Source organism: Notolepis coatsorum (genome assembly GCF_963971535.1).
Source record: "Notolepis coatsorum genome assembly, chromosome: 6".
NCBI classification, from domain to species: domain Eukaryota; kingdom Metazoa; phylum Chordata; class Actinopteri; order Aulopiformes; family Paralepididae; genus Notolepis; species Notolepis coatsorum.
Genome location: NC_140170.1, coordinates 158,603,201 through 158,626,819, shown reverse-complemented (window position 1 = coordinate 158,626,819; position 23,619 = coordinate 158,603,201). Strand labels below are relative to the sequence as shown.

The 23,619-nt window shown below is 43.1% G+C and overlaps 1 protein-coding gene across 3 annotated transcripts; it reads right to left on the bottom strand.

Moving 5' to 3' along the window:
* Positions 1 to 5,939: 5,939 nt before the first annotated feature.
* On the bottom strand, positions 5,940 to 22,828 carry gata1a (GATA binding protein 1a). Of its 3 annotated transcripts, none has more exons than XM_084316472.1 (6): positions 22,720 to 22,828; positions 15,148 to 15,384; positions 10,915 to 11,430; positions 9,217 to 9,362; positions 8,293 to 8,418; positions 5,940 to 7,004 (listed from the first exon to the last, which is right to left on the bottom strand). In XM_084316472.1, the coding sequence occupies exons 2-6, from the start codon at positions 15,359 to 15,361 to the stop codon at positions 6,732 to 6,734; spliced, it is 1,275 nt and encodes a 424-aa protein (XP_084172598.1). In that variant the 5' UTR covers positions 15,362 to 15,384; positions 22,720 to 22,828; the 3' UTR covers positions 5,940 to 6,731. The 3 variants fall into 3 exon arrangements, with proteins under 3 accessions (XP_084172598.1, XP_084172599.1, XP_084172600.1); XM_084316473.1 differs by lacking the exon at positions 22,720 to 22,828 and adding an exon at positions 19,616 to 19,747; XM_084316474.1 differs by lacking the exon at positions 22,720 to 22,828 and having other exon boundaries at positions 10,915 to 11,422; positions 15,148 to 15,378.
* Between the last annotated feature and the right edge of the window lie 791 nt (positions 22,829 to 23,619).

Below are 23,619 nucleotides of genomic sequence, written 5' to 3'. Positions count from 1 at the left end.
CAAATGTATTGTCATACAGTACAACGAAAATTACTTTGGCATCCAACCAGAGTGCAAATGTGAATGAATGAAAACTTTATTTAACAGATTGCAGAATGGGTACAATACAGTACGGCTCAATACACAATTGTTAAGGGGATGCAGACCAGAGAAAGATGTTTGTCTTGTTTACATCAGGGTCCCCCATTTTCAATTGGTGGTTTAAACTGATGTAATATACATGTAGTACAATGCCAAAGCAATAGGTGGTGATGTAGTTCAAACATGAAGGCCATTTTCAACCAGAAGGGTTGAACGCGTCACTACACGTCTTGCTCAAAACAGAAACCCGCCATCTTTAAATTGCTCGCTTGAACATTAGCAACATAGCATTCATTGTTTGCACCAAGAACAAAGTTCAATAAACAAAAAAGGATACATTCACTGTGTGTTCTGCCTCATTTGTTGATGAAACAAAACCAACAACACAATTTACCACCAAGAGCGGAGAGTTTAGTCTCACAAAAATATCGCAGATTTTGTTAGTTTACATGCTAATGTGATTGGGATTTTCCATTATAATAGTTAGCATTGTGGCTAACGTACATTAGCGTAGTAACGTTACACATGGGAGACTTGCTGGACACAAACATTGTTGATATAGCAGTCTGGTTAATGTTGTTATATCGCTGGTAACGTTAACGCTAGTAGAATTAATGGATGAAAACTTTATTTAACAGATTGTAGAATGGGTACAATACGATACGGCTCAATACAAACAATTGTTAAGGGGATGCAGACCAGAGAAAGACAGCTCTGCCGTAAACATTGGAAATAATCTCGGTTACTATGTCCACACGCAACCACTGCATCCGGGATGCGCGCAAAACTTCACCCTGGACTCCGGTTGTAAAAGACCACGGTTGCAGTGTTCCAAAAACCCGGATGCGTGTGGACGAACAATGCAACTGCGCACATTAAATCACGGTTACCTAACACCCGCGTTCATGTGGACAGGGCCTAAGAGCTGTTTTGAATGTGGGTAGGGATTCACATTTTTTTACGGCTGTGGCTAGGGCGTTCTACATTGTTGTGGCATAATTGCGAAATGTGTTTAGTCCCTTGTTTGTGCTGAATCTGGGTTGCACATGATTTGTGGAACTCCCTCTGGTGTTCGTGGGCGTGGTATTCATTGACCTTTGGGAAGTATTTCGACATGTACATGGGTACATGAGTGGTGTAGTGTATCTTGTAGACCAGGCCCATTGCAAGTTGCTGCACTTGACCTATCCCGTCGTCCTTCCCCCCAAGGGAAGCCGGGAGCAGATAGGGGCGTCGGCAAGGGACCACGCCCCGGGGACCAATCCAAGTGCTCCTGCCCGTCTTCGTCAGGGATGCAACAGCGCTAGCGATCTGTTGTGCATGTTTTTCCATTGGGCTTCTCTTATCGGAGGGGGGGGGGGGGGGGGGGGGGACCCTTGCGGGCATGGGGGGAACATGCAAACTCCACACAGAAAGGACCGGGAGATACCACTACAGAAGGTTAACCTTTCACTATCACACTACAGAAGGTTAACCTTTCACTATCACACAACAAAGGGTTAACCTTTCACTATCACACAACGAAGGTTAACCCTTTCACTACAGAAGGTTAACCCTTTCACTACCACACAACAAAGGGTTAACACTTTCACTACCACACTACAGAAGGTTAACCCTTTCACTACCACAAAAGAAATGGTTAACCTTTCACTACCACATTTAACACGGTACTCCTCGGCTCTGTGTGTTGTTTCAACTCGGACAGTGAGTTTACAGTGAGAAGGACGTTTAAAAGAAAGACCAAACCTGGGTAAACGGGAGAGGGGATGAACCAGAGGAGGAGAACGAGGGGCACCAACGGATGGGCTGCGGCAGCAGGGCCTGTGGTCGCTAATCTATCCCTGTCATTTGTTGCCATTTCCCCAAAGCATAGGCGGCCCACCACAGCAGATAAAGACAGTCGAGTACAGGAGGATGAATAATGGACCGACTAACTTCTCAAAAGAATCTCCCAATTACTGTACATCACTTGCTATCAATATGTTATTGATATCACAGCTCTTGTTGTCTATTTTGGGCCTCTTTGCTCTTTCTGAGTGAAGAGGGACGACGTTCTGCGCTTTAGTAGGATTTCAGGACGTGTAGATGTGGTGAATAGATACGCCTTGTCTCACTGTGAATTCACAGGCCACTGACAGGTCCACTGTTCCCAGCGTCGAGGGGACAGGACATCTCGTTCGTTGAACACATTGTTGACTGATTAACAGAATGCAGTGATTTTTAGGCTAGTTATTGTTTCTGTTTATGGGCTGCATTTATTTTGCACTTTTATCCAAACTGCTTTACAACCTATACCTCACATTCACACACAGACGGCGGAGGCGACCATGCAAGGTGCCAGCCTGCTCATCGGGAGCAGCTAGGGGTTCAGTGTCTTGCTCAAGGACACATCGACACACTGCCGGTAGCAGCCGGAATTGAACCAGGAACCTCCCGATTACCAGACGACCGTTCTACCTCCTGAGCCGCTGTCGGCACGTTCTCTGGCTTGGTGATTCACTTATTCAATATTTGTGCTTAAGAGTGTGTTTTTGGTAGTTTCATATTTATCATCGATCGATATGCTCAGAATATCACCAGTCAAACTCAAAGGTGAAAGAGAGCGTGTCTCGATATGAGTGGGTGGTTTACAGGGGTGCTCTGCTCACCCTGCTTCTCTCTGAGTCAAGCTGTGCAACACTGTTTATCGTTTTTCAGTTTTGATCAGTTTCAAATTTCTCTCCCAAAGCTGCATAGTTGCCCTTTAATCCCAAATGACATATATATATACACGTGCCTTTCCAAACTCAACAACATAAACATTCTGAATGGGCTGAATGTATGCTGATAGAATAACTGACAGAAAATAAACGTGGGCCCAAGCTGTTCCCTAGCTATGCAATTTAATTGAAAGGTCTATAGTAAATGGTATATATGGTAAATGTTATACATTTACATCTTTTATCCAAAGCGCTTTACAAACTTTTGTTCCTCACATTCGCCCATTCACTCACACATTCATACACTGACGGCGGAGGCGACCATGCGAGGTGCCGACCTGCACATCAGGAGAAATTAGCGGTTAAGTATCTTTGCTCAAGGACACTTCGACACACTGCCCGGGAGGAATGGGAATCGAACCGGGAACCTTCTGCTCACCAGACGACAGCTCGCAATTGGAGTAATTCAATTTATTTAGCATACCTTTTAGTACATTACATCTATCTGAACATAGAAGACCAGTGAAGTGTATAGAGAGAGAGAGATGACGTACACATTCGTCTACCTACCTAGGAGTCCTTTATATATATATAGTGTATATACTTTTATATATAGTGTCTGAATAGGAATTTGGCGCCCCTGAGCCTGTAACTGACAGGGAGTGTGTGAGCTGCCATGCCAGCAGCAGGTGGACGGCGTAGGGTCTGTGGTCTCAGTGATAAGTTATCAGTCGTCCTGCAGTCATGAGTGAACAACCCCAGCCCCACTCCCCTCTCGTCACAAAGGGGGGGGGGGGGGGGGGGGGAGAGAAAAGACCCTTCGAAGCGCTGCAGTACTTTTCCGTTTTTACTGTTTGGTTAGCGTAACATCTTGCCGTTACGAGAAATCGAATGTCATTTGGAGCGCTTTGGTGTGAAATGGTTATGCATTTTTTGTTGTTTTGTTGTTACTGAGCCTCATCAATCTCAGCCTCCTGGTGCTGAAGGGTTGTGTGAAGGAACTTATCTCCAATTGTCCTATCTTGATTATTTCGGCATTGATTATTAGTTCCTGAGTAGAGGTGTGGGGGAAATTTACCAATTTGGGTTTGATTCAGAGGCCGTGTCCCGTCATCAGAACCTAATATATGAAATATACAATACAGGGTTACAACAGGATTCTTACATAATGATTTATTTTCTTTAAGACCTTGGGTAAAACTCACAAATCACCTATGGATGGTTTCAACTTGACAACATAAACCTTTTAAACTGACCCAAGTTTACTTCCTGTTTGTGAATAGCAATAACTAACTGAAATAAACACAAGTCCAAGCTGTTGCCTAGCAACACAATTCCAGTGGAACCGGCTGTAGACCTTTTCATAGACGTTCTATTTTGGCCCACGTTTATTTCCTGTTTGCTAATAGAGTAGCTGCAAAAAGTTGCTGTTCCCTAGCAACGGGATTCTTCTGAAAAGGTCCATAGACGGTTTCAGTGGAATTGCATTGCTAGGGAACAGCTTGGACCCAAGTTGATTTCTGTTATTGTAAATGGACAGAACTTTATATAGTGCTTTTATCCAAAGCGCTTAACAATTTAACTTGCTCAAGGACACTTGGACATGCTGCCCAGGAGGAGCCGGAATCTAACCGATTCTGGAGGTAGAGCGGTCGCCTGGTTATCGGATGGTTCCCGGTTTCATTCCCACTCCTCCCAGGCAGCGTGTCGAAGTGTCCTTGAGCAAGTCTGTACTTACCTGCACATAGTCCTTTACTATATCTATATCTGTACATATCCTACTCTTACTAGTTATGCTGCTGGCCAGCGTCTGGTCTTTATTTATTTATTTATTATACTACAACTCTGTACATACATCTGATTAGCACTACACTCAGTAGTACTCATTTGTATATTTTGTACCCAGTTTAACCACCTGTACATTGTATATTGCTGTTGCACTTTACTGCTACATTTGCACTCTGGTAACAGAAATAGTGTGACAAACATCAGAAGAGACTTTCATTAAAGACAATTTGATGCACCGCTTTACATCCCGTTCTAATCTAAAGAGAGGGCCCAAGGGGATCAATAAAGGAATATCTTATCTTATTTTATCTTATCTTATTTTAAAAGTAGAGATTGTTAAGCCTTGGTGGAGGTCTGAACTACAGACTACAGAGTGCATTCTTCTATATGTTCATTCCTGATTCGTCATTATTACTATGTACAGTACATATTATTCCACAAGCATGAAGGGGACATTATGTTACTGGTTTGCATAAAATTCTATATGAGTGCACAAGGGATTATACTGTAAGTAATATTGCTTATTGTGCAGAGGTGGAAGAAGTTCCTAATTTACTTCCTTGACTAAGTAAAAGTAGAAATACCCATAAATAGTACTAATAAACTAAAATAAAAATCCTCCATTCAAAATTATATTTAAGTAAAAATGGAGAGGTATTTGATATTGAATGTACTTAAGTATCAAAAGTAAAAGTATGCATTCTACATGATATTTGTGTATTCCAGTGATTGGCAGCGTTCAATCCTGAAATCATTGACCATTAAATGTTATATTAAAGTGGTATATGGTCCAATTATGCTGTGATTATGTCCCATTGAAGTTGGCAGACTTCAAATTTGAAAGTACACATAATCTTCATCGATGTTTGCCACGTTTTCTATGCAAAATCTTTTTCTTCAAAGTAACTACTAAAAAGTACAATATTTCCTTTTAAATGTAGAAAGTACAATTCCTTACTTTAGTTACTTTCCACCACTGCTATTGTGTGCGGATGTGCATCATGCTCACACCCGTTCACATGTGCGTGAGGCCAAGTATTTGTTTACTAACTGACCACATTGTAGTCTAAATTTAGAACCTGAACTGGGGCTAGGGTTGCACTTGAGCTGAACGTTTTGTCATTTCCTGAAGCTAAACGGGGAATTTGCATATACCCGGTGCACTCAATACAGTTACAGTGTCAGAGTTAAGCACAGCCTTGACAAAGACACTATTATACCTGAGTGTGAAAGTACAATGCCAGCACACAGTCGGCCTAAACCACAGTAGCTGAACCCGTACTGATAATTCAAATATCATTGCAGAAAAACACCAACCTTCATGATTCACAAACCAGATAGGTCATGCATTTTACTTTATTGTCTCGGTGGAGCGTAAAAATATACGATATAGCCTACTAAATAGCGATTTATGCAAATACAAAACAGACCATATTGTACAAAAACAACATTTTCACATTTTTAATAATACAACATAATTTGAGAGTGGCAATAAAACACACTTCTGTCTGTATTTACAAAATAGAGGTAAAGTATTTTCCTTATGTATTCAACTACCCATGCAATGAACTCACTGGATTGATTTAAACTTGACTTCATACAAACTATGAAAATAATATCTACAAAATAGGCCTTTTCCCCTCAAATACAGTGAATAGAAACAGAAAAACAGTAGCCTTATTCATTAAAAATATATCTTTCTCCATGTTACATCCAGTGCATAGATGTGAACAACTCCACATGAATAACTGGCAAGCTAGCAAGCAGAGCTTCCTAAATATACAAAGCACCCATTAGACAGGTGTCACCTCTCTGTGAGAAGTCTCCATGCAGTCCATTGTATGTGATAGCCACACACACTCACTCGCTCGCTCACTCGCTCGCTCACTCACTCACTCACTCACTCACTCACTCACTCACTCACTCACTCACTCACTCACTCACTCACTCACTCACTCACTCACTCACTCACTCACTCACTCACTCACTCACTCACTCACTCACTCACTCACTCACTCACACTCACACACACACACACACACACACACACACACACACACACACACACGCACACGCACCCGCACACACACACCACATTGAGTGAGTAGTGTATTGTATAAAATAACTGCAGACTAATGTCCCCAGGGTCCGTTCTGCCCCGTCTCAAACCAGTGTGGGCACCATGCCAGCATTGGGGTGGTGTGCGTAGGGCAGGGTGTGCAGGGTGGGAGAGAGGAGTTGCGGGGGGTGGCCGTAGGAGAGGAGAGACCCGGGACCCAGAGAGAAGGGCCCGGCGTTGTCCCCCAGCGGGATCTGCTGGACGAGGTCGGGGTACGGCTCCAGCATCAGGCTCTTCTTCCCCTTCTTGTTCTTGTTGGACACTTTGCGGTTCCGCGTCTGGATGCCGTCCTTCTTCATGGTGAGCGGCCTGTTGACCTGGTGAGTGACATGTCTTTACATCTCTGTCCACGAGCCGCTGCTGCGCTAAACCTAACCTTACTGGTCAGAGTTAACCCTTTCACCGCCGCACTACCAAACGGTTAACCCTTTCACTGCCACACGACAGAAGGTTAACCCTTTACTATCGCACAACCGACGGCGACCGGGTTAACCAACTGACACAAGGCTTTGTACACATATCCAGCTAACCATATTCTACAACTTTAAGATAAGATAAGATCAGACTTGTACACTTTGTACAAATATCCAGTTAACCATATACTACAACTTTAAGATAAGATAAGATAAGACTTGTACACTTTGTATACATATCCAGTTAACCATATTCTACAACTTTAAGATAAGATAAGATCAGACTTGTACACTTTGTACACATATCCAGTTAACCATATACTACAACTTTAAGATAAGATAATACCTGCTAAATGGCCAGTGGGCTGGTGGCCTGACCTACTAAATGGCCAGTGGGCTGGTGACCTGACCTACTAAATGGCCAGTGGGCTGGTGGCCTGACCTACTAAATGGCCAGTGGGCTGGTGACCTGACCTACTAAATGGCCAGTGGGCTGGTGACCTGACCTACTAAATGGCCAGAGGGCTGGTGACCTGACCTACTAAATGGCCAGTGGGCTGGTGGCCTGACCTACTAAATGGCCAGTGGGCTGGTGACCTGACCTACTAAATGGCCAGTGGGCTGGTGGCCTGACCTACTAAATGGCCAGTGGGCTGGTGACCTGACCTACTAAATGGCCAGTGGGCTGGTGACCTGACCTACTAAATGGCCAGTGGGCTGGTGACCTGACCTACTAAATGGCCAGTGGGCTGGTGGCCTGACCTACTAAATGGTCAGAGGGCTGGTGGCCTGACCTACTAAATGGTCAGTGGGCTGGTGACCTGACCTGCTAAATGGCCAGTGGGCTGGTGGCCTGACCTACTAAATGGCCAGTGGGCTGGTGGCCTGACCTACTAAATGGCCAGTGGGCTGGTGGCCTGACCTACTAAATGGCCAGTGGGCTGGTGACCTGACCTACTAAATGGCCAGTGGGCTGGTGGCCTGACCTACTAAATGGCCAGTGGGCTGGTGACCTGACCTACTAAATGGCCAGTGGGCTGGTGACCTGACAGAGCTCGGATTAAAGCACACATATCAAGACAAATCAAATCTGGGTAACAACGGGGGCGTTCCTTGTAGCCAGCTTATGGTCGTAGCTTATCACAAATGATGACGTGCTGGTTCACATGGCGGTGCTAGCTGGCTGACTCACATTGTGCAGCTTGAAGTAGAGCCCACAGGCGTTGCAGACTGGCTCCCCGTTGGCGTTGCGTCTCCACAGTGTTGTTGTGCTGGTGTGACAGTTGGCACATAGCGTACCTGCCCGCTTGCTGACGATCTGAAGAAGAGACCAACGTTAACGTTAGCATCTGGTGTGTGTCGTGTGTCACAGTCCGTCAATGGGTGGGATCTACTTCAGCATTTCAAAATGTTGGTTTTCCTTCACCGAACAACACTTGGCAAAAGAAAATGTTCCTCGTTGAGATGAATGGGTACCAGAGGCCACGAGATAATGAACCCTTAGCTTGCGGCAAACAATAGCCACTGGTTTCAATGAGGAATGTGAAGTATAAGCTATGCTTTTGTCAACTTAACCCTTTCACTACCACACTACAGACGGTTAACCTGAAAGGGTTAACCATTTGTAGTGTGGTAGTGAAAGGGTTAACCTTCTGTAGTGTGGTAGTGAAAGGTTAACTATCTGTAGTGTGGTAGTGAAAGGTTAACTATCTGTAGTGCTGTAGTGAAAATGTTAACCTTCTGTAGTGCTGTAGTGAAAATGTTAACATTCTGTAGTGTGGTAGTGAAAGGTTAACCTTCTGTAGTGTGGTAGTGAAAGGGTTAACCGCATGTAGAGTGATAGTGAAAGGTTAACCTTCTGTAGTGTGGCAGTGAAAGGGTTTACCCTTTGTAGTGTGGTAGGTAAAGGGTTAAATATCAATGCACACTTAATTATTACCCCTCCCAATATTTTGTGATAGGTGCTGGAGGTGTGTATCCCTTTACAGTGACTTCATATTTATTACATAAAAGTGTAATGCCCACAACACTGTTGCTTCCTAGTTTATATGCACACAGGATATCATTGCAAACCATTGCTACCAATAAAGGAGCATGTCGTTGTGTTATACTGTACCAGTCGTTTCTTGGGCCGGATCAGAGGTCTATTCTGACCATTCATCTTGTGGTACAGTCCACAGGCGTTGCACAGGTAGTGGCCCGTACCATCTCGACGCCACAGAGGGGTGGCTGTGGCACCGCAGTTAACGCACTCTCTGGCCTCTGTCCAAATCACAAACAGCCTGTTATTTACTAATGCACATTAGGAGAACATCTGAAACGTCATATAGACCTACAACACCAGAGTTGGCGTCAATTAGCTTTTAATCAGTTCATGGAGTGGGCTTTGGGACTCCCTATTTCCATGACATTTTGCCTTAGGGGTTCAAACTTACCCCTTACCTTAAAGGAACATGCCAACATTATTGGAAATGTGCTTACCCTCTTCTCCAGAGTCAGACAAGAAGATAGATACCAATTTCCTCTAGAAAGCTATCCGACTGCAAGCTAACCCAGTTTAGCACATTATCTGAATTAAAAAAATAAAATAAAAAATCTAACCCTAACTAACCATACTGTCATGCACTTGTCCTAATAAACTAACCTACACTGTAGCACTCAACACTTTGATGAACATTGTTACTCAGCTGATAGAGTTGTGCCCTTCCTGATGGCTTGTTGTACAGAACTTGTAAGTCACTTTGGATAAAAGCGTCAGCTAAATGGGCGGCTACGTGGCGTAGTGGGCAAGGCGCTCGCCACGAATGCGGAGACGCTGGGCTCGCCTGTTCGAGCCCAGCGCTCCACATTGCTTTCAGTTTAGCTGGTCGTTCATACTAATACACATTGGCCGTATTAGGGGGTGGGAAACTGATGGGTGGGGATCGGGCGTTGTGGACAGCGACTCCTACAGGTCGGTTGGTACGCCTGCGCAGTAGAATCAGGAAGTGTCGGGGGCAGCGTGAGCCTCCCACGCGTTACTCCTCGCCACTGAGAGATCGAGCTGCGCAGGTGAAAAGATGCGACTGCTGTTACCTCAAGTACCGGAGGGGACTTGTGCTATGTATGACTTAGTCCACATTGCAGCCGGCTTGTTGGAGGCAAGAAACAGCGTTCGTGACAGGGGAGGGTTGAATTGGATGATACGAAATTGGGATGGGAGAAAAATATAGAAAATGGGAGAAAAAGTGGATAAAAAAAAAAAAAAAGCGTCAGCTAAATGACTAAATGTAAATGTAAATGAATGGAAGCGGATACAGACCACTAGCCCAGCTTAAAACTCAGCGAGAGGCTAGAACTGCTAGGCTAGTGGTCCGTATCCACTTCCAATAATTTATGCTAAGATGGGCTAGCTTGCAGCTGGATAACTTTCTACTGAACGCACAGAGAGCAAATTGGTATCTATCTTCTTCTGTGACTCTGGAGAAGACCCTAGACGTCTAACCCTAACCTTAACAAGCCGCAATTCTTTTTCTTTTTCTGATAATTATGTCTAGCAAAACCACAGCTCCTGGTGGCTCAAAAACAAGCTTTCTCAGTGAGTTTTGTTCAAAATATAAATATTGAAAAGCTTTCGGTAAGAGAAGGCTGCCATATCTGCCCGGTTAAACAAATAATTGAGATGAAACATTATAATTGGCAAATAAGCCACAATTACGAATGGCATCTTTCATTGATCGAGCGGACACACACTTTGTACCATACAGCGACTTCTACGCCAAAGCCTTTCACTGGATATGAGTGTAGAATAAGACAGAGCCAGGGGCATTCTCACCTGGCGGGGACATTCTCATCTTGTTGCGAAGTTTGGGGGAGTAGGAGGGGCTTATCCACGCCCCCGGACTGGAGTAGAGGCCAGCTGCGCTGTAATCCTGTGGAGAGGTCATGTAGGAACTGTAGGGCCCCAGCATGTGTGGGTGGGAGTGGGGGGGCGGCGTGTACATCCCTGCGGCCGAGGTCAGATTCAGGAAGCTGCCTCCTCCCCCTACGCTCCCCCCCATTGGACTCAAGCGCTCCGCTTTCAGGGCCTCCTGAAGCCGGGGGCTTTCCTTGCCCTCCCTGCCTGGGGAGGAGTATCCGTCTCTGGAGGTGGCGGTGAAGGCGAAGGAGGAGGTGTTGCCGGAGGCATAGAGGGACGTTGGGGTGTGCGAGTGCAGGGGGGTCTTGGTGAAAGGGTTGGTGCTCCAGGTAGAGGTTGGGGTATTGTAGGGATTGGGCAGGGAGTGGCCGCCGGGACCGTCCAGCCACTGGAGGTTACTCAGGAGAGACGGCGAGGTGTAGACCTGACGCACTTTATCAGAGATAGAGAGACACAGAACATGAGAAATAAATGCCACTGAGCTTTTGATGATCGTGGAGGGACTATGATGGGTGTTACTGATGATGATCATCATGGCTATATTTATACTTATTCACCAGATTATTGCAGATAATCTGATCAACTACAAAGGGTTAATGCTTTCACTACCACACGACAGAAGGTTAACCCTTTCACCACCACCCCACAGAAGGTTAACCCTTTCACCACCACACTACAAACGGTTAACCTTTCACTAGCACACTACAAAGGGTTAACCCTTTCACTAGCACACTACAAAGGGCTAACACTTTCACTGTTAACCTTTCACTACCACACTACAGACAGCCGTCTGTAGTGTGGTAGTGAAAGGTTAACCTTCTGTAGTGTGGCAGTGAAAGGGTTAACCATCTGTTGTGTGATAGTGAAAGATTAACCTTCTGTAGTGTCTTAGTGAAAGGTTAACCTTCTGTAGTCTGGTAGTGAAAGGTTAACCTTCTTTCTTTATTTTTATTTTTTTTTATCCACTTTTTCTCCTTATTTTTCTATTTTTCTCCCATCCCAATTTCGCTGTTTCCAATTCTCCCCTCCCCTGTCTTGACCGTTGCTTGCATATGCCCCCCACAGGTCGGTCGTAGGGAGGATAGAAGCCTTGCATCACGTGTCCCCTCCGGTACACGAGGAGGCAGCCTGTCACATCTTTTCACCTGCCAGCGCGGACTATCACTTGGCGAGGTGTAACGTGTGGGAGGCTCACACTACCCCCGCTATTTCCTGTCTCTGCTGTGCAGGCGTCCCCCAACCGACCTGTAGGAGTCGCTGTCCACAGCGTCCAGATTACCACCCATCGACTTCCACCCGCTGACTCTGCCAATTGAGCCAGTATGACGGCCGGCCCAAGCCGGAGGCAACACCGACAGCCGGATTTGAACCCGGTGTATCTTGCGTTGGTGACGAGCGCAATGTCCGCTGTGCCACCCAGCCGCCTGGAAGGTTAACCTTCTGTAGTGTGGTAGTGAAAGGTTAACCTTCTGTAGTGTGGTAGTGAAAGGGTTAACCTTCTGTAGTGTGGTAGTGAAAGGTTAACCTTCTGTGCACGTGGCGCCATTAGGTGCGTGCAATCCCAGTTGATTTCAGGAACGCACCACTGGTAGTGTGGTAGTGAAAGGGTTAACCCTCTGTAGTGTGGTAGTGAAAGGTTAACCTTCTGTAGTGTGGTAGTGAAAGGGTTAACCTATGTAGTGTGGCAGTGAAAGGTTAACCTGTAGTGTGGTAGTGAAAGGGTTAAGACACCAAGACTTTGAACAACACTTCAGAAAAGTTCATACTATGATTTGGTATCAATTACTGGAGATTTCTTGGATGGATGGTGAATATGTTTATCTGAAAGTGGTCAGTGAACCTAGGTCTGAACCCTGAACCCTAAACCTAACCCTCTGAATAGGTAAGGTCTATAGTTTCTGGTTGTACGAGGCTGTGATTAGCAGGCTGCATGCAACTTGTTTGCAGTGTTTAAATGACAGAAATGTGGTAACTAGCGATTGGTTGTTGGATTACCCAGAAGACGGGTAAAGGAAAACACATTCTGGTGGTGAAAATAAGAATATAAATGATTATAGAAATACGGTAATGCTAATTATGTGTGAGTGTGTGTGTGTGTGTGTGTGTGTGTGTGTGTGTGTGTGTGTGTTCTAGTGTTTGTTTGAGTTATTCTGTAATGTTATGTGTTATGTTTTTGCAAGTTGTTATGGATTGCTAAAAAAAAAAAAGTTCTAATTGATAAACTAAACACTATGTAATTTTATACAGTGAGGTCAACAAGAGGTCAACACTATCTCCTAAAGCTATACATCAGAGAGAGAACCCTCCAATCTGTGATGTCACTGGGATGTAAATCTGGGGCTGCTCCATAGACAGTGAATTTCACATAAAATGTTTATGTGAGCCCTTAGCAATGCTAGAATATAAACCTAATTTGGGTGTAAGCCTTGGCTCACACAAATATTATATGGCCTCATACAGTCAGCACCCCATTCATTGTGTATGGAGCAGCCCCAGATTTGACATCCCAGATTTCAAGTTTCAAGTTTCAAGTTTTGTTTTTATTTGTCACATATAAGGTACATGTACAATATAGTGAAATGCATGGTTCTGTATGACCCTCCTGCGATTGTGCTTCATACGTAAAAGAATAAAGAACAAACACTATACAAAATATACAATGAATATACAAAAACAAAATGCAACATGCAGAAATGAGGTAGAAGAGGTGGTGCAAACGCTTTAGGAATAAATAGATAAAATATGGTGTAATGTTTAAAAAAGTGTTTAACCCTTTCCCTGCCACAATACCAAACTGTTAACCCTTGCACTGCCACAATACAGAAGGTTGACCCTTTCACTGCCACACAACAAAGGGTTAACCCTTTCACTACCACACTACAGAATGCTACCTTCTGTAGTGTGGTAGTGAAAGGGTTAAAGTGTCTAAAGTGAATGTTTAAGGTGAATGTTTAAAGTGAGTGTGTGGATTTTGTGCGGAATGGATGAATTATGTTATATTGAGCAGCCTGATGGCCTGAGAATAGAAGCTCCTTTTGAGTCTCTATGTGCCGGCCATGAGATTCCGGTAGCGCTTGCCTGACCGCAGCAGAGCAAAGAGGCAGTTGTTTGGGTGGCTGGAGTCCTTGACTATTCTCTTAGCCATGACCCTGCAACGCCTAGTGTAAATGTCCTGGAGAGTGGGAAGCCCACCTCCGATGGTGCCTTTCGGCTGATCGAGCCACTCTCTGTAGTCTGCTGCGGTCGTGTGCAGTGCTATTCCCAAACCAGGAGGCGCGCAAAAGTACAACCCCCTTAGGGAAAGTATTCACGCAACCAGGAGGTGATTGGAGGGACCTCTCTCTGATGTTAAGCTGTTGTCGTGCATGCCCACAAACACTGACTGGGGCACAGGAAGAACATGTGTGAACTTGTGGCATTTCCTTTGGTTCCTTTCATTCACCCTCTATTGAGACTTGGTAATCATTTAAAGTTCAACCCTAATTTTAGATTAGATTAGATTAGATTAGATTAAAATGCATTGTCATCATACAATGTACAGGTCATTAAACTGGGTACACAATATACAAAGTAGTACTACTGTACTACTGAGTGTAGTGCTAAATAGATGTATGTACAGAGTTGTAGTATAATATGTACAGTGATACAGATATAAAGACAGTATGGTAGTAGTCATACTGGCCAGCAGCGTAACTAGTGAGAGTAGGATATACAGATAGAGTATCTACAGATATGTAAAAGGACTATGTGCAGGTAAATACAGACAGGTGTGGATAGATATATATGTGGTGATAATAAATATATATATATATATATATATATATATATATATGTATATACAGCATTTGTACATGACTACATGCTATCATACAGAGCTATGGGTTATTTGCAGGTGTATAAGTAAGTATAAGTAAGATGATGTTGCCTCCTACCTTCAGGTGGAGAAAAAAACAGATTTTTTTTGCTAATGGTAGAGCATTCATACCGGATGTTTCAATATTTGAATTTTGAAGAGGAATCTATTTCCTGAAATCATTTAATAAAAAGCTAAATAGGCCCCAAATCGGATTGGATGGATGACTGGAAAGACAGATGGAAAGATGGATGGATGAAGAGATGGATACATAGCTGGATAGCAGCAGGGCTGACCTGAGCTGTGTCTGTAGGCGGGCGCGGCCCGGCCGTGGATGGGGTTGGTGAAGTAGGAGGGCAGGCTGGTGTAGTCGCCGTCTTGGCTGGAGAAGAAGGACTCTCCATCCTCTCCTGGAGGTAGGAGGCCAGGCTCAGAGGAGAAGCTCCCCAGGGCGTCAGCACTGATCAGGGCTGGAGACACCCAGTGGGACTGGTCTGAAGTATCCTCCATGCTGACAGAACAAACCACAACTTCTGGAAAAGCAAACATAGACATTGTTTATGACACTTAGGAATCATTTAAAGTTCATAGACACTGTTTAGTTTATGGATAATTTCACTACTACTACTATAACTACTACTACTACTACAACTAGGCCTACTACTACTACAACTAGGCCTACTACTACTACAACTAGGCCTACTACTACTACTGCTACTACTACTACAACTAGGCCTACTACTACTATAACTACTACTACTACTATAACTACTACTACTACAACTAGGCCTACTACTACTATAACTACTACTACTATAATTACTACTACTACTACAACTAGGCCTACTACTACTACTACAACTACTACTACTATAACTACTACTACTACTACTACTACTACTAGGCTACTACTACTACTATAACTACTACTAGGCTACTACTACTACTATAACTACTACTACTACTACTACTACTACTACTACTACTACTACTACTACTACTACTACTACTACTACTACTACTACTACTACTTTTACTACTACTACTACTACTACTACTACTACACTTTTACTACTACTACTACTACTACTACTACTACTACTACTACTACTACTACTACTACTACTACTACTACTACTACTACTACTATGGGGCAACTGTAGCTCGGGAGGTAGAGCAGTCGTCTGGTAATCCAGAGGTTCCCCGTTCGATTCCCGCTCCTCCCGGGCAGTGTGTCGAAGTGTCCTTGAGCAAGACACTTAACCCCTAATTGATGAGTGAATGGATGAATGAAAACTTTATTTAACAGATTGCAGAATGGGTACAATACAGTACGGCTCAATACACACAATTGTTAAGGGGATGCAGACCAGAGAAAGACTTTCGTCTTGTTTACATCAGGGTCCCCCATTTTCAATTCATAGTGAGCAGGTTGGCACCTTGCATAGTTGCCTCGACCGTCGGTGTGTGAATGTGTAAAATGTGAGGAACAAATTGTAAAGCACTTTGGATAAAAAGAAAACCATTTACCATTTACTACTACTATAGGCCTACTACTACTAAGCTAATACTACTGCTACTACTACTACTACTACTACTACTACTACTGCTACTAGGCCTACTACTACTACTACTTGGCTACTACTACTAGTATAGGCTACTACTACTATACAACTATTAGGCTACTACTACTGCTGCTACTACACTACTACTACTATTTGGCTACTACTACTAGGCTACTACTACTATACAACTATTAGGCTACTACTACTACCGTAGCACTCAACACTTTGATGAACATTGTTGACACTTTGACTACTACTACTATACAACTATTAGGCTACTACTACTACTACTACTACTACTACTACTACTACTACTACTACTACTACTACTACTACTACTACTACTACTACTACTACTACTACTACTACTGTCTACTACTACTACTACTACTACTACTACTACTACTACTACTACTACTACTACTACTACTACTGCTGCTACTACTACTACTACTACTACTACTACTACTACTACTACTACTACTACTACTACTACTACTACTACTACTACTACTACTACTACTACTACTACTACTACTACTACTACTACTACTACTACTACTAGGCTACTACTACTATTACTACTACTACTGCTGCTAGGCCTACTACTACTACTACTACTACTACTACTACTACTACTACTACTACTACTACTACTACTAATAATAATAATAATACTACTACACTGTTTACCTTATTTTCCTTTTTTTACCTGGCTCACAAAATGCTTTTCAAAGCAAGTACAGAAAATAAATGATGAGACAAACAAAACAAATACATTTGAACATTTATAAAGTGTAAGTGTAATGGAAATGTAAGAATATTGACTGAATCTGCTGATCTGACACAGAGAGGAAGGCAGCTCCAGAACCCAGGGGCCTCCCTGGAGAGTGACATGGCCAGGAGGAGCCAAGGGGCCTCGAGGCAGGATATGGGCTTAACGTGCAATTCCAGCTAAATTAGTTGACATGTCCAGCAGAAGAAGTGCAAGGTCTGCATCACTTTTCAAGGCTGGTGCTGTGCTATGTAAGTTGCTATGTAAGTTGCTATGTAAGTTGCTATGTAAGGGCAATAAAGGTTTCACACAGTCTCCCAGAGGCAACAGCACCTTAAAGATGTATTTTTCAAAGGATAATACAAAAACTATGTTCTGTTTGGCATGTCTTAATGTTGTGTTTAACATAGATATTTCTCAAATCTTCTAAAAAATGTCAAATGAAAAGAAATTGTTACTTAATTATGTATAGAATGTATCATGCAAATATTGGGACCGCCCCTGATCACCAGGTGGGGCTGATAATCAATTTAGTTCACTTCCTGTATAAAAAGATGTCAGTGTTGTGTTGTCTTCATGCTTGAAGAAGACCAGAAGGGTCGAAACGTCGCATCTGCCTTTTTTGGTCAAATAAACAACTTGGAACTACGAATGAGTTGCGAGCCCTGCTTTATCTTATGTATTACTGTTTTTACAGTTTGGCTCAGCACCAACAAACGGAGGATGTGCGTTATTTATTTTTTCTGACTGTTTGGCAGGTGACCATGGGAACACAACCAAACAATCAATTTGTTAAAATCAAAGGTACACAGCAGGTGGAAGATCACCTGCTGATCAGAGTATACAAATATCTTAATAATAATATATTCCTAATCATTCTATTTCTAAGAATACAGGTTAAAGCTGCTGATGCCTCTGGGAGTCTGTGGAAAACCTTTGGTGGGCTTGAAAAGTGATGCACAGCTCACTCATTTCCCCGGAATTGCTTACCCCACCTTTAAATGTCTGAAGAATTTTACGAATGAGTTTTAAATGTAACCAGTAACCAGTGTAAAGAGGTCATCACCAGAGCTTTAGTCATCAATGGTTAAAACTATTAGGACCTGTTTGCGGACGACTCGGCCCTGCTGGTCAGTGGTCTCTGACAAGAACAAGTTACAGGTTGAAAAAGCCCTCAGCTCGGAACTAGGCAAAATCTGCATATGGCTCGCCGACAACAAACTATCATTACACATGGGCAAAACAGAGTCCATACTCTTCGGTTCAAATAACAAACTCAGCAAGACCGACAGCTTCTCGGTTACAGTGGGTGACAATATTGTCACAAGGAAAGATGAAATTACCTACCTAGGTTCCATCCTAGAGGCTAATCTTTCCTGTGACAAAATGGCATCCAATGTAATAAAAAAAGTCAACCAACGAACTCGATTCTTGTACCGGATCTCCTCTCTGGTAAACAAGAATACCCTGAAGACTCTGGCAGGAGCACTCATTCAAGGGTACTACGACTATGCTTGCACCTCATGGTACCAAAGCACCTCAAAGGCACTAAAAAACAAATTACAAACATCTCAAAACAAGCTAGTCAGACTACTGCTTGACCTGACTCCTAGAACCCACCTCACCCCGGCCCACTTTGACAACCTAGGATGGCTTAGAGTATACAACAGAGTACAGCAACTTGCAATGGGCCTGGTCTACAAGATACACTACGCGACCAAGGTACCCATGTGCATGTCAAAATACTTCCCAAAGGTCAGTGAATACCACGATCACAACACCAGAGGGAGCTCCACAAATCATGTTAAACCCAGATTCGGCTCAAACAAGGGACTAAACACGTTTCGCAATTACGCCCTACCCAAAGCTGTAAAGGAATGTGAATCACTACCCACTTTCAAAAACACTCTCAAAGAACACCTACGGGAGACTGCAATTCGAAACTGGCCCCTACAAATGTCTTAACCCAGTTGTACAGTAAATTACCAAGTATGGCTTTGTCAGTATTCCAATGTACAGTGTACAGTGTCCCCCCCCCCTACCCCAACCCCCCCCCCCCCCCCCCTCCAATGTACAGCCCCCACCCACCAACCCCACCCCACCCACCCAACCTCCTCCAATGTACAGTTTCTATGTCAAATGTATATACACTCTTTTTCTGGACACTTTTTGTATCACAAACAGTACTGTATTTGCAAATCTGATATGTCATAAATGTATAGATGTAGCAGTACTGTCTATCTGTATGTCATGTATGTCATATATGTTATGATGAATTGAAAATGGGGGACCCTGATGTAAACAAGACGAAAGTCTTTCTCTGGTCTGCATCCCCTTAACAATTGTATGTATTGAGCTGTACTGTACTGTACCCATTCTGCAATCTGTTAATAAACTTTTCAATCAATCAATCAATCAAACCACCTTTCAAATGACACTGGCTGTCCCGGGCGACAGTGGCTCGGGAGGTAGAGCAGTCGTCTGGCAATCCGGACTAGGTTCCCGGTTCGATTCCTCCCGGGCAGCGTGTCGATGTGTCCTTGAGCAAGATACTTAACCCCTAATTGCTCCCGATGAGCAGGTTGGCACCTTGCATGGATGCCTCCGCTGTCGGTGTGTGAATGTGGGAGTGAATGGGTAAAATGTGAGTAACAAATTGTAAAGCGCTTTGGATAAAAAAAAAAGCAGCCATTTACCATTTACTGTAAATAGTGCCGCAATCAGATGACTGGAGATCACAAGTCATATTTCTGTACTGGGTTTACAATTGCGCTGGAAACGTGTCGCGCGGTGGATCGTGTGATTTACTGGTGCAGCTGTGGTGTTATGAGGAATTGAAAATGGGGGACCCTGATGTAAACAAGACGAAAGTCTTTCTCTGGTCTGCATCCCCTTAACAATTGTGTGTATTGAGCTGTACTGTATTGTACCCATTCTGCAATCTGTTAAAAAAGAATTCAATCAATCAATCAATCAATTAGTCAGATAACGTAGTGTAGAGAAAATAACTTAAAGGTATCAAGGTCTCTCGACAGCAGGTCTCTTCAGACTTCCTCTTCCAGGATCCTCATTTGACTGTGGCTGAACATAAGGCCTAAAAATAAACGGGCCCATAGCTGCACTACATCGAACATCTATGCTCTATGGCCTGCGTTGAACAGCAAGATATTCTAAATCACCACTATATTGCTTCTGTAACAACATCCACTGCTAGAAACAACCTCTTAGCGCACCATGTGGGATTCTCCTATTTAATATTCTACATTTGTGTGAAACGGCTTAACCCTTTCACTACCACACTACAGACGGTTAACCCTTTCACTACCACACTACAGACGGTTAACCCCTTCACTACCACACTACAGACGGTTAACCCTTTCACTACCACACTACAGAAGGTTAACCCTTTCACTACCACACTACAGACGGTTATCCCTTTCACTACCACACTACCAAAGGTTAACCCTCGCACTACCACACTACCGAAGGTTAACCCTTTCACTACCACACTACATACGGTTAACCCTTTCACTACCACACTACATACGGTTAACCCTTTCACTACCACACTACCAAAGGTTAACCCTTTCACTACCACACTACAGCCGGTTAACCCTTTCACTACCACACTACCAAAGGTTAACCCGTTCACTACCACACTACAGCCGGTTAACCCTTTTACTACTACACTAGGGTAACCCTTTCACTACCACACTACAGAAGGTTAACCCTTTCACTACCACACTACAGATGGTTAACCCTTTCACTACCACACTACCAAAGGTTAACCCTTTCACTACCACACTACCAAAGGTTAACCGTCTGTAGTCTGGTAGTACCAAAGGTTAACCTTCGGTAGTGTGGTAGTGAAAGTGTTAATTCGGGTTAAATCTCAACAAACTTTTTCTTCAATACCTTAATTCTCTATTAAATTGAAGTGGAAGTTGCGAGAAGCTAAGTACTTATTGTACACACTGAACACCAGTGTAAAGCCAACAGGTGACATTCAAGTTCACACTGTAAATGTCAAATTCCAGACTTCTAGACCTGATATTTGGCACATTTTCAATTGTGACACATAAGAAAGAGCATGCATAACCCCAAATCAGCATGAGGCGTCTAATGAAATGGTAAATGGTGCATTTTATATCGCAACTTTTATCCAAAGCGCTTTACAATTTGGTTATTCACATTCACCCATTCACTCACACATTCACACACCGATGGTGGAGGCAACCATGCAAGGTGCCGACCTGCTCATCGGGAGCAATTAGGGGTTGTCTTGTTCAAGGTCACTTTGTCACAATGATATAGAATATGCCAAAGAAACGTCCTGTGGGTTGAGACGATGCCACGGTGGCACTCTGGCTCTCATGTCTTTATTGTAGAGGAAGAGAGACTGATGTGTGAGAGAATAATGTAGACCACAGTGTTACTGTAGCAACTATCTCCAGCAAGCTAGCCCTGATCTCTTCTGCTCATTTTATTTTATCTTACTACTACTACTTATTGTTATTGAACACACACACAAACACACATGCACCCTGCACCTTAACATGCACATACACTATACACAAGACACTTTCTGTAAATAATTGACTATTTTAGTTGATCTTATCTCATTTTATATTTTATTTCATTTTATTTGATCTACTACTACAAATTATTGTTACCATTCTTATATTCATTGGTGTTTCTTAATTGTGCATTGTTGAGTCTGAGCTCGAAAGACAAATGTCATTGCCTTTACCACTACCCCTGTATTGTTGTGTATTTGACAAATAAAGAACTTGAACTTGAACTTGAATACAATATGAATAAAAAAGTATATTTTTTTAAACGGAATGCTACAGAGAACTAATGAAATGCAATAAGTCTTCAAAAGAAAATGTTTTTGCTCACAAGTAGTCATATTAACAACATGAAGAGACAGAAAACACTCCTCTGAGACCAGCTTCGAACTGGAACAAGGCATAGTGTCGGCAGCTCTAATTGACATCTTTTATAGCAGGAGATATGTTCCTTTCATTTCATTCTAACCTGACATTTGGCAAATTTTCAATTGTGACACATAAGAAAGAGCATGCATAACCCCAAATCAGCATCAGGAATTAAAAATGAATTGAATTGGCATTTAATTTTCATTCCATATAAATCATACATCCAAGGCCAAGATGGATAACCCAGAGGACCCAACTATATGACTTCATACATACACTACTTATTCAGATACAAACTCGTAACCAGTGAAAACAAAACAAAACATTTGATCAAGGATAAAATCCTCATTCCGAGACAAAAGCTTGGAACCTGTCCTCACCACTATCTCTACAAGTCACAATTGATTGAGCAATAAACCTGGAATCACACGCTATAAAATCACACCTTTCACACTTCTCTCTGTCACTCTTTCTCCCAACTACCGGTCCTCTGGTAGACGGTGTATGTGTATATATATATATATATATATGCACACACAGTGTTTCATATACTCTAACGCTGGACGTAATCCCAGAAGCGGTGCCTACCTGAAGCGCAGCCGTGTCAAAGGTGAGAGAGGTACGGTAACGGTGGATGAGGGGGTTTGTAGCCAGGTAGAAGGTGGCAGCGTTCAGTGTCTATCTCGGTATGGGCCTATCGCCAGAGCAATAACTCGTGTCAGGCACCCCTCCAGCTATACCCAGTAGGTTCAGGGGTAGGAGACAGGCCGTGGGAGGGGTTGGGTAGAACATTTTTGAAAGACACACCTCTTTGGTCTTGACATAGAGAGAATTTGCGTTTGGGGTTACGGTTATAACTAACTGTAAGCGTCTGAATTCGAGGTAACTTTGTTTCAATGTTTGTTGTGCCATTTTTTTTTACAACCCAAAGCGTGTGTGAGAGGTGGAGTATAGTCTGTGAGGATGAACAAACACACCGCTTCAAGCCATTGCTCCTCTGCTCCTCCTCTCCTCCGCGCCGTCTGTGGTATTAGTGTAGTCATGATAACGTTAGTAATGATAACACCCTGGTATCTCTGATGGTTTCTAGAGAGGAAACACATATTAAAAGGATATCAGCAACAATCATCAAAGACGGTATAATGAGCATGGTTTACTTCTGGCTTGGTGGATATAAATTAATGTATTCATGGGATGTTATGTAATACATATCTTTATTAGGATTTCAGGATTATACAGGCAACTGAACCAGAATCGAAAGGAGAAACAATTTATTTGTCAAATATAATGAATCTAGGGGAATTTGTCTTGACGATGATGATGATGATGATGATGATGATGATGATGATGATGATGATGCAAAGACATTAGACAAATACAAATGTCCACACATTGCATACAGTACACAGGACCGACTCCACAATAACATCCCCAATACTTTCTCCACTTTCTCCACATTTGACAAGTGGTGCAGGCGGGTTTACAGGA

Coding starts and splice junctions, on each gene's coding strand:
- gata1a (XM_084316472.1), bottom strand. CDS start 15,361: ATGGAGGATACTTCAGACCAGTCCCACTGGGTGTCTCCAGCCCTGATC. Junction 11,431..15,147: donor CGCCTACAGACACAGCTCAG/GTCAGCCCTGCT, acceptor TCTCTGATAAAG/TGCGTCAGGTCTACACCTCG. Junction 8,419..9,216: donor TCCGGCCCAAGAAACGACTG/GTACAGTATAAC, acceptor TCTCTTCTTCAG/ATCGTCAGCAAGCGGGCAGG.